At 36.8% G+C, this 12,128-nt stretch overlaps 1 protein-coding gene across 9 annotated transcripts in view; it reads right to left on the bottom strand.

The window, feature by feature from the left end:
* Tjp1 (tight junction protein 1) overlaps positions 1 to 11,839 on the bottom strand; it is an 86,500-nt gene extending 74,661 nt beyond the window's left edge. For 5 of the 9 annotated variants that reach the window (XM_047538538.1, XM_047538540.1, XM_047538541.1 and 2 more), the window contains exon 1: positions 11,379 to 11,838. In XM_047538538.1, coding sequence (XP_047394494.1) covers positions 11,379 to 11,405 — 27 coding nt within the window. In that variant the 5' untranslated portion in view covers positions 11,406 to 11,838. Of the gene's footprint in view, positions 1 to 11,378 lie in introns of all 9 variants that reach the window. The other 4 variants (XM_047538536.1, XM_047538537.1, XM_047538539.1 and 1 more) reach the window with 1 other exon arrangement.
* Positions 11,840 to 12,128: the final 289 nt, after the last annotated feature.

The following is a 12,128-nucleotide window of genomic DNA, read 5'->3' as shown; positions in this document are numbered from 1 at the left end:
ATAGAGGTATATGGAAAACAATGCAAAACGATACCAATTTTGTTTTTTTAAAGCATATTTATATACTTACAGTTTTGAAAGATTAGCTTCAGAATGCATATTTTAATTTTTGATATTTGACAATGAAGAATGAATTTTATAACCAAAGAAAAATCGCATATGTGATTTTTAAAAAATAAAAAGCAAGCAAAAGTGACCTATACTGTTAGAAGTCAAGATAGGGTTTATCCTTGTATATGCACCAATTGGAAGGGCATAAAAACTAAGAAAAACTCCTGAGATACTGATAATGTTCCTTCTTGATCTAGGTGCTGGGCAAAAATCTGTATACAACTATAATTTATTCACCTTAACAGTTATAATAAAGTTCAAAATAAAATAACTTGGCAATAAGGACTGTACATGGATATACTTCCATCAACCCATTTGTACAGTGATGTTAAAAAATGATAAGTACTGACATAATTCATTACAGTCTTTTGAAAAAAATGGCACATATAAGGAATGGATTAAGCTAAATATTCATTCTGCCTTTCCTATACAAAGAGTACCACTGGATAATCAGTAGATATGGTGAAGTTCCTCTTTTTAGAGCTATCCCAGCTAATAAATGAAGAAGTAATAAAATTTGACCATCATCATTTTACAATACCTAGTGAATTAAGAAATCTAGGCACTGATATAGCTGCTTAATATCACTTAAAAGAGCAACAACAACGAAACCTCTGGAACTAAATACCACTTATGAAGTAGTAGTATTAAAAGAAAGAAAAAAATCAAATCCGATTCTGATCACTGCTCTAGATCTGTGCTAATATAGCAGGTCAGTCACATCTGGCTAATGAGCACTTAAAATGTGGCTATTCTAAACTGAGATGAGCTGACACGCATAAAATGCACAAAGGATAGATTTCAATTACTGAGTTTATAAAAATAATATGAAATACTTCATTTTTAAGTTTTATATTATTATATGCCAAGATGATATTTTGCATAAATGAATTAAATAAAACATTAAAATAAACTTTCCTTAAAATTTTTCCATGAGGCTACTAGAAAATTTTAAATTACATAGGTGGTATTTTACCTAGTATTCTTTACTAGAGAGAATTGTTCCACCTCTAATTACCAACTTGTAGGAAGTATCAAGGGCTGAGTACCATTATAATCACTACAAAGAAGCAAAGATCAAAATCCAGACAGAATACTGCTGTAGGACAGACAATCCAGTTTCTTAACCAGTAAAACTGCAATCTAATGAGGGGGAGATGAGAAAGAGAGAAACATGGGGGACCTTGAATAATAAGACATAGATATAAGATATGTCAATCATAATTAAGAGATCCTTATTCAGATCCTAATTTAAAAACACACTTAAAAGAAAAAGTTAATATTTAAAACAATTAGAAAATACTAGTTAATTTAGAATTTATTTTAAAAGTATGACAATGGTAATATAGCTATATATTTTTAAAAAGTGTTCCTATCTTTTGAAGATACATACTCAAACATTAACAGAAGATAAAAAGTTTGACATTTACTTCAAAATCATGGGAAGGACACAATGAATGGAAGTATAGCTAAAACTATACTGGGTGAGAGCGGATTCAATATACTCCTCATTTACTTTTATATGGGTTTGAAATTTTCCACTTAAAAAAAGATAAACTTGAGAAGACTAGAAATTACTGATCTAATAAACACTCAAACCAAGAATGTAGCTACCACAGCCTAGAATAAAGTAAAATTTCCTGTGCTGGCTATTCCAACAACTGCCTCCCCTTTCAGAAAAGTAAGAAAAATGCAGCTGGTATTGGAGAAGATTTCTGGGAGTTTCTAGGCTCATTCTGAGATGCTCTAATGCAATTGGCAAGTTAATAAGAGGAGGAAAAAAGCAACTCTCATCTAGAAGGGACATCAGATTTTAATCAAATAACCAACAGACAACTAAGTATAAGTTGTTTTAAGTGTTCTGGAGAGATAGACGAAGGAGCATAAAGCAGAGTTCTGACCTAGTTTCTGGATTCAGGACAAAATTCTTGAGGAAAAGAATTGAGGAACAGGTGCTAGGTGAATAAGGGATAAAAGTGGGAAACTTTCCAGGTACAGAAAACAGCACAATCAAAAGCCCTGGGGCAGGAGAGTGTCTCATTCATTCAAATGTTTGTGTTTATTATGTGCTAGACACTGTGTTAAATTGCAGATAACCAGACAGGTAAGAAGACCTTGGAGAACATGGAGCTTATAGTCTAGTGGGAGAATCAGATGATGATGATAATCAAAACACCTCATGACTAAATATATAATCACAGGTTTAAATAAGCACTATGGGGGGGAACCCACAGGGCCATGCGAAGTTGGTAGGAAATACAGTACCTGTTAGGAACTAAAAATGAGGAAAGTAGAGAACAAGGAGAATGATGGAAGATGAGGGCTACAGGGGTAAGCAGAGAGGCCAAATAATATACTAGGAGTGGATCCATATTATGAATTTGGGGCAGGAGAGTGGGTACTGGGGATTGAACTCAGGGGCACTTAACCACTGAGTCACATCCCCAGCCCTTTTTTTAATTTTATTTAGAAACAGTGTCTAACTGAATTGCTTAGCACCTTGCTTTTGCTGAGGTTGGTTTTGAATTAGCAATCCTCCTGCCTCAAACTCTTGAGCCACTGGGATTACAGGTATGCACATACAGGTATGTCCGGCTGTATTACGAATTTTGATCTTTTACTTCTAAAGGCAGTTAAGAATAGGAATTTTAGAAGGAATCTGAATGACTGAAGGGGGGGAGGAGAAACTAATTAAACTTAGATTATGGAAAATTATTTTAGAAAAGGTTTATAAGGAAAAGAGGGGGATACTATACTCTTTAGGAGGCTACTATATCAAAGGGGGGGCACTGTTGGGGAGAAGAGGATATAAATGGCAAAAGTACAGATGGAATACATGGAAAGACATGACATGTCATGTTCAGCATGTCAAAAACTAATCAGAACTTGCTAATCATTCATTCACCTTACTAGGTAGATATTCAAACTAAGTCAAGTATAATGGATTTGAAATGGTCTTTAATCCCTATTGCCTAATCCATCAGACTGAACACTGTATCTCTTAATGTCACTGCAATAAATTTTTCATTAAGTATCTGACGAGCTCACAGACTTCCTTCAAACCATCAAACATCTTGCCGAGCTAAAACGACTACTAATCTACAGGCTAATCTTTTTTCAAAAGTAAGTATTTATGTACACGTATGCATACACACAAAACCATAATTTCAATATGCACTTTCTCTGACATTAAAATGAGCATCACCTAAAATGTTATAAAAAGACCGAACTAACATAATAGTTTACCATGTGCTGGGTTCTGTGCTAAGCACACAAATATCCCGAGATGGGTATTGTTTGCACTTTTATATTCACACATTTTTTTAACAGATGAGAAAACAGCTATTAAGTGGTAGATGCAGGACTCAGATTCTAGGTTCTAAACTCACATAGGAAGTGACAGAAACTTAGAGAGTTACTCAACAATAATCTTTTCAGTCCTTATATTACTAAATCTCTCTCTCTATATATATAGGAGTTGGCCTACTAACAGGTGAATGGTGTTTACATGGGAATTCACTATATAATAATACATTAATGTATATTTGCTTTATGCACTTTTATACATATGGTACATTTCACAATAAAAAGGTATAAAATATTAAATCAGCTGGCAAGCTTTTAAGTCAAGGCAATGTAGAATTCAGATTTATAGCCCGTTTTGAAAAACTGGAAGATCTGGCCTGCCTTCCTCCAAGACAAAAATCAGCTGTAGCTGAGCAATAGCTGCTTCCTTCAGTCCAGCCTGTGCTGTAATGCTACAGTACTCTCTTTCAGCTTTCATGATTCATATCACTTATCTGATCTAAGACTCACCTAACACCATTCAAAACTCATCTGACGCTTATTTAGAATGTAGGAAGATATATATGTGTGTGTGCTTCTATGAGTTATGAGGTATGTAAGATGTTTGACTAGCTATAATAAGTAAATATACCCTCAGATTAATAGTAGTACCTAACAAAATTGTGAAGATCAAATGTGATCATTCACATGAAACACTTAGTATCTTTCAGAGTTAGCACTAAACATGAGGGGCCATTGTCTATTATTGACACAGATTTCTGATACTTACAACTTGAATATAACTACTTTCCAGGGTTACTATCTTCTTTTAAGGTGAAATAGCATCAAAATATGGGTTTCTGTACTTTCATTTAATTACACTGTTCAATATTTATCACGTCAAAAAAAAAAAAGTGTTGAAATCTTCTGACATTCCTTTATGTGATACTACCAAGAAAAGTTTCCTACAATTTTAATTTGAAAGGAAGACTTCTTTTTACTTTTGTCCAAAACACATATTTCTCAAGAGTGGCTTTTAGTGGTCTAATCAAGGGACATAAGTAACACTTTAAAATGATGGTTCTAAGAATCATAAAACATCCCCAAAAGTAAGACAGACTTGATGTCAGGGTAAACCATAAAAACACCAAAACCAGTTTACTACCTTTCACACAATTGTTAGTACTCCAATGACTGCTTATGACACTTAATTCTTTTTCCTTTGACGTATGTATACAATATTTGCCTCCAAAAAACCACGAAGGTCTAAAATCAATTATTTTTTTCGCCAAAGTCAATAGTAAATCCTTACATAATAAATCACTGTGAAGTTTATAAATGAATACAATGAAAACTAAGAACTGCTGGGCACAGTAGCACATGCCTGTAATCCCAGCAACTTGGGAAGCTGAGGCATGAAGATCGAGAGTTCAAAGTTAACCTTAGCATGAAGCTCTAACCAACTCAGTGAGACCCTGTCTCTAAGTAAAATATAAAAAAGGGCTGGGGATGTGGCTCAATGGTTAAGTGCCCCTGAGTTCAATCCCCAGTACCAAAAAAAAAAAAAAAAAAAAACAAAAAAAACCAAAACCAAAAACTAACTACCGAACCAGTTAGCTACCCCTAGGAAGGATCATCTTCAAACAGTGCTCAAACAATAAAAAAAAACAAAAAAATAAAAAAATCCACACACATCAGAATCCACACAGGAGGATTCTGTTTGTGTTAAGTTTAGAAAGAGGCAAAACTATAGTGTTGATGGAATGAATAATTAGGTGGCAAAATTATGAAGAAAAAACAGAAAACAGTAACATAGAAGGCAAGACAGATATAATCTTTGGGCAGGGGAGACTGTTAAACAGAAGTAGCATGTTAAGAATTCTAACACTTATTATTGTGTTACGGAGTTTAATTTGCTATTATCTACCCTCACTATTAAAATTTTCTATCATCCATCAGAACATAGATGCGTTCACTGTACTGTATCTATCACCAACAAAGGTACCTGGTATACACTGGGCATGTAGTATCTACTGAACATAAAATAGTTTAAAAATCAATATTGTTAGATATATCACAACTTGTTAGTAGACCCTAACTATAAACAGTAACAGATAGCATAGTGTCCGTGTTCCAGGTCATTATATTCAAGGAAGATAAAGAATTCTAAATTTCAGTTACTTATGTATTTTCAATCTCTTTGTCCAACTGAAATACACCACTTACTAAAAACACTTCTGAGTATGTTTCCAGATTCAGTTCAAACAGGAAAAATGTGGAAACTGTATTAGATATCTCTCTACCACCTCCCTCAATCAAGAAAACACCAGAATGCTATTACAGGATGAGTGTGAATTTGCTCATACTTACTTTTTAAGAGTAAACAATGCAAATGCTTTGGATATTAAACAATGACTTACACATTTCACACTGACCATTATAACACAGAGCAAATGAAAACTATAAGCTTCTAGAGGACAGGGATCTAAAACAAAATGTGCTCAATTAATGTTTGTTGAGCTAACAAAAAGAACTAGTCATTACTGGTACCTTAAATTTTAGAGTTAAATACTGAATTAGAAGAATTAATCGTTAAGTTTTGCGTGTAATATTCAGTTATCAGAAGCTATTTACAAACCCTCAAAATACCAGTGATAATTTCAAAAGAGTAAAAATTCCCAAGATGGAAAATGAGCTTTTATATTTTTGGGAATTTGCATTATTTAAAAAAATAAAACCCAAAAATAATTTAGCTGAGCAAAAAAGAAATTTTACTTCAATCGGATATATGCTAATCTTATGCCCCTAATTAATACCCATAGAAAGTAATATCAGGTCCCTTTTTCGCCTTTCTGCACATGATAAACTAGGATGTTTGAGTTTATTTACCAATCAACCTTCCTCTCAAGACTTTTATCAGTGCAAAATAGTTTGTTCTAGTAACTGAAATGTACCTACAATACAAATCTTTTTTTTCATCAGATCTATATCAGTGCTCTGTGGTGTAATCATTCAATCCATTGTTTTCATCCATTTTTAGGATGTGAAATGAATGAAACTCCCTATTGATGTCCTCCCCACATACTTCTCATTATTAAGAATTTATCTGTTTAAGAAGGAATGGAAATAAAGCACCTGGCTAACCCATAAAGGAGCAACCTGAAGCCACTCTTCTCCATAATAAATAAATTAAGAAGAACTCTAAGTCAGAGATAGCAAAAGGCCTATTTTTATTGTCTCTTTACACTGGAAATACTGTTTTGAAACAGGTCAAATTAGATTAATTTTAAAACTAGGGTTAATTTCTACAATATTAAGTGTTAAAATTAAATATTAAATAAGGATTTTCAGGATTATCTTTGGAACTTGCTTTTCATCTCAGAGATGCAAACCAAGTTCCAGTCAAGTACTTCAGGAATATCAGTCTAGATACAGCTAATAAAAAAATAATTTTGTTCATTCCACTGGTTTGTCTTTAGCTACTACTCTGCTCAGTCAGGACTCAATGCTGACTGTGTGAATGTGCTGTGTGGGCCTGGGAAGCCCTGTGACTGAGCAGTCAGAGATGGGTGACACTACATGTAATCCAAATTTTTCACAAAAACAATTATTTTAAAAGATAATTTTCCTTTTCAGCATTGTGATCTACCTTATTTCTGCTCAGTTTTATTCTTAAAACTGTACTAAGTTTATGTTTGGTCTTTAAATAGAAAAAAAAAAAAAAGATTACAGAGCAAGTAAAAAGTCAAAGCCAGAACATTGTTTCCAGGATTGGAAAAAAAAAAAAAAAGAGAGAGAGAGAGAGAAAGAGAAAAAAAAAAGACTGAAACTACTATTTTTTTCCCCCAAACTAAACCAAACCAGAAGCGGTCCTATATATACTGCATTACAGCCCTCAAAACCACAGATTGGTTTCAACTCATTATCTGTTGGTGTGGATGGCTGAACTCTATCACTGATAGCAATCAACAGCAGCATAAGTCTTCTTTAAATCTGAAGTAGAAGTTCAGTCTGCAAGTTCCTACCAAGAAAACATCAGTTGGGAGAAAAGGCGCTAATATATATATGACTGGAAAAGTAAGTCCTACAAAAATATCCTAAAAACAAATTTAAGAGTTAAAAAAAATGTAGTTATCAGTCAATTACACAAGAACCTAAATTGCCAAGCTAATAATAAAAGCTTTGTCTAAAATACTACAAAAGTAATACTAGTGAAAAAATTGTACAAACTGAGCAGACTCAGCAAAGTGTTACAACAGTGAAGATCATTAAAAGTTGGCAGACACAATTAAGTAAATGTTCACAAACCACAGTCTTATTTTTACAATTAAATATCAAAATGAAATCTATATTGTTACTGTTACTCAAGAAACAATTTCTTTCTTTCTTTCTTTTTCCGTACTGGGGATTGAACTCAGGCACCTGACCACGGAGCTATATCCCCAGCCCTATTTTGTATTTTTATTTAGGGACAGGGTCTCATTGAGTTGCTTAGAGCCTTACCACTGCCGAGGCTGGCTTTGAACTCATGATCCTCTTTTCTCAGCCTCCCCAGCCATTGGAATTAGTTTTGGTCATTAGCTTAGCTATTTTCTGCAATTCTTAACTTATAAAAATGTTCGACTACTGAAAAAAGTTCAATGTACTTTAATTTGACATAATAGATTCTTGAAAATACTATAAATTGATAGTGTAATGGTAAAAACTGATATAAATCATTTCTATACTAACCTACATTATCATTTCAGACATAGCCACCAGGGGAAAAAAACTCCCTGAGACATAAAAACACTGAAGTATACAACAAAATAATAAGCATATATAATAACAATCTTAAATTTTATTGCTCCCTCCAAAGTGAAACAGCTTGAAAATCCAGAAGCCACTCCAATTTCCTTCAACCACTTTCTGTGATTCAACCAATGAAAATGTTCCTAATAATTATTCATACCATTTTCTTACATAATTAAACAATTCTTTGGCAAAGCACAGAACCACCCTCAAATTTCTATTTTCAACTTTCAAAAAATTTTGTATCAGGTGCACTACTGAATAAAATTCTGATCGCAAATTCAGATGTATATTACACAGGTGAAAGCTTTTTTTCCTTTAGTACTTAATGTCACACAGGAAAGTCCTTTCCAATCCGGGTATATTAAAAAAAAAAATAATACCCTGTATTTTCTCCCAGTAGTTTGTGATTTATTTTGTATGTTTTTTTTTTTTTTTTTTTTAAACCCCCAAACCCTTAGGCTTCATTTGGGTTGAGGAGAAAGGGTGGACCTTCAAGGCAAAAAACCCAACATTTTAAAGAGTACATAACCAACAGTTTTAGCACAATCTACTGAACAATCCATTCCTTCCTCAATAACCTACACTGCTAAATTTACCTCATAACTGTAGTTTTCCCTCTTACAAGGCTAACTGAACTTAGGCAAGTTACTTTGTTTCAATTTCTTAACCCAGTGCCTACTTCATAGGGTTACTCAGAATGTAATTAAGCACATAGAACAGTATCTGACAAATGCCACTCAATACAATCATTAAAAGCCCATAAAAACATACGCCCTGGTTCCAGTCTGTTTTTGAATTGATATATACTACTTGACTTTGAATTTACATCAAATTACAGTTTCTGAAAGGGCCTCCTTTTCCCAAAATTTTCTGGCTATCGATCATTTTACTTATCAGGTAAACTTCCTTATCAGTATGTCCAGTTTTATACAATACCCCCCAGAATTCTATTTGGAACTGTATTACATCTATACATCAACTGGGGGAAAATTAGTAAATTCTACAATATTGATTCTTTTCATCTAGAAATTAAAAATTGTTTTATCCCACTGACTCAGATTTTTTGTCAATCATTAAGATTCAGGCAACTCCCAAAGATTTGTTATATTTGTTCCTAGGTAGTCTTTTTGGAAAAAAATTAGTGGTGTATTTCAAATGCACATACTCTTGGACCCAGCAGTTTAATTTTACAGAATTTGCCATATAGGAATAAGTGTACAGATATAAAAGTATAAATATAAGCACATAAAATGTATTTACTGCAACAGCAAAATCCTGGAAACAAGTTAAATGCCTATCAATAAGGCAATGGTGATCTAAAGTGGAGCATATTCACAGGATTAAACACTTCAACCATTACTAGAACTTAAAAGTAGACAAGAGTTCCACAACTACTGGGCTAAAAGCAAAGAGGGTGCAAAATTAATGTCTGTGGGTTTTTGTTTTGTTTTGTTTTAAACTCAGGAGCGGAAGAAACTATAAGCAACCTATGTAAAGTATTGAGCACAGAGCTTGGTTCCTAAGCATTTGGATCACTTTAAAAAAGTAAATGGGATTTAGGGAAAGAACTGTTCTATGCAAGATTTCAAGATGGTCCCATAATGCAGTATTTAAAGAAATACATATCCAACTTCCATTTTATAAATATTTAAGCATGCAAATGTCCCTACAATGTAAAATTTAAAGAAAATTTTCAATATTACATAAAACCTTAATATCATAATTTAGGAGCAAAAGTACTACTCCTAAATCATCTTAATATGGCCATCTATTGAAAACATTTCTCTCCATACTTGACATAACCCTTTAAAAGTGTGTTATCTTGAGTATCAAGTACCAGATATCAATATTCGGGAACAAAGTGATATTCTTTGTAATATGGAAACAAAGCCTTTCCTCCTAGGAAAGGAAGCCCTAGAAAAGGTAAATAATGTGACCTTATTTTAAAAACAAAGTAAAATTTTGCTTTTTAATCTATAAATCTTTGGATCAAGTTTTACCTTTAGACTGTACTTCATCAATGAAAGGTCCAAAAAATACGAATTAAATTTTTCTTAAAAAATTACTACATTTCCTAAAAAAAAATCTACTCAATACTAAACGTAACTGTTAATTTCTGCCGGTCAGAAAAAGTCCTGTTAAAGAGCTCAGAAGTTTCAAGGGCATATTATACCTTCTCCTGGATCTTATGAATAAAACAATTCAAACAAAAAATAAATACAAAAAAACAAACAAACAAAAAAACCACCTCTCGTTTAAGTACCTCTATAATATTTGAAGTAATGAGGTGTTTTTTTTTTTTTTTTAAAGGGGAGATTTTTACTTTTCACTATTCCTGTTGTTTGATGAGCAGATGTTACTTTGTGATGAAGAAGGTTAAAATGTACAAAAGGAAAGGAGGATTCTAATTGGTTCTGGGAAATTTGAGCTTTTTAATGTAACACAAGCTACTATCAAGGAAATGAGAAAATAACAATACTTCAGAGCACATGGGGAAATTGATAGGAAAACTTACTTTTTGTGCTAAATCCACCGAACTTTACTAATTTTTAGTTTAGGAATCAATCTGACTGCTCATGTGTAGGGGTATTTTGCGTTATTTTTGGAAGTCAGCTCAAATTATTAAAGAATGCTAAGCACTTAGTTTTGCCAAAGGTACCTTAAATAATACAGCATTAAAAAGTCCGACCTACTACTCACAGGTCGTGCTATGCTGTCTCAACGTCTTATCGCTACCTTGCGCATACCGCAGCGGGTGACATCAGATCGAAACTACACGGTTTCGCCGGGGACCAACCACTCCTTCAAAGACAGCAGCTACCGGCCTGCTGGAGGTAGCACCCCAAACCTCGACTCCAGCTCGCCACCGACACGGGAAAGCCCTAACTGGAAGCCGAGTTTCCGGGCGCAGGACCTGTTGCGCGTCCCGGCTCGCAGCGAGCCGGAGCCAGGCACCGGCAGCGGTGCACCTGTCCGGGACGGCGGTTCTGCGCGCCCGGAGCCCCCTCCCACGGGCTTGTCCGCCCCGGCGCGGCCACAGCGGCCCGCCGCCCCCCGCCAACCCGGCCCACCCCGCCGTCGCCGCCCGGGCTTTCGCCTGAGGTGGAGGGCGGGGCGCGGCCCGATGCCGGCGGGCGGCCGCACTCGCCGCGGCCCGGCCAGGCCCTGGCGGCCGCGGAGGCGCTCACCTTGGCGGCCGCGGCTCTGGCGGACATCTTGTCTCTCTCCAGCGCCGCGCTAGGTTCCTCGGACCCGAAACTCCGCGCCACCGGCCCGCCCGGTCCTCACGCCACAGCCCAAATAAACATCTCCCGGGAACGAGCGGGACTGGGGCGGGGGGCGGGCGGAAAGGCCCGGCCCACGGGGAGGGGATTCAACTCGGACAAAAGTCCAGGAAGCGTCCGCCCCGCCCGGGTCTTCTCCACGGGGCGCGCCCGGCCGGCGCCTCCCTCCGACTGCAGTCGCTCGTTGGGCCTCCCGAAGCTCTTGCAACCCGGCCACGTCGGCCCCGCCCGCACGCCACTCGGCAGCGCCCGCGGCCTCCGGCGTCTCCTCCGAAGCCGGCTTCCACACGTAACTTCCCCGGAGCGCGCGGCCGAGAAGGGGCGCGGCGTCGGCGGGCTGAGCCGACGCCGGCAACTCCGGGCAGCCACGCAAACCTGCTAGCCCGGCCCACTGAGCATGCCCGACCGAGCGGGGGCGGGGGCGGGGGCGGGCCGGGGGCGGAGCGCGCGAGGGGGCGGGGCGAGGCCGCGGCCGGGGTCCGACCAGAGGCGCCCAAGGAAAAGCCCCGTTACCCAAGAAACTTGAAGGCAGTTTCCGCTGCCGTGGAGTCTTTCTGGGTTTTTGTTTGTTTTTAATCAAAGTCCTACAGAATTTGCCCCCCACTGAGTACCTCAACCCCGCTTTTTCGACTCCCAACAGAGGCTTGTCCACTT

This window comes from Sciurus carolinensis, chromosome 2, assembly GCF_902686445.1.
Source record: "Sciurus carolinensis chromosome 2, mSciCar1.2, whole genome shotgun sequence".
In the NCBI taxonomy this organism is placed as follows: domain Eukaryota; kingdom Metazoa; phylum Chordata; class Mammalia; order Rodentia; family Sciuridae; genus Sciurus; species Sciurus carolinensis.
The sequence above is the reverse complement of the archived record's forward strand: the minus strand, read 5'-3'. Positions and strand labels throughout refer to the sequence as shown.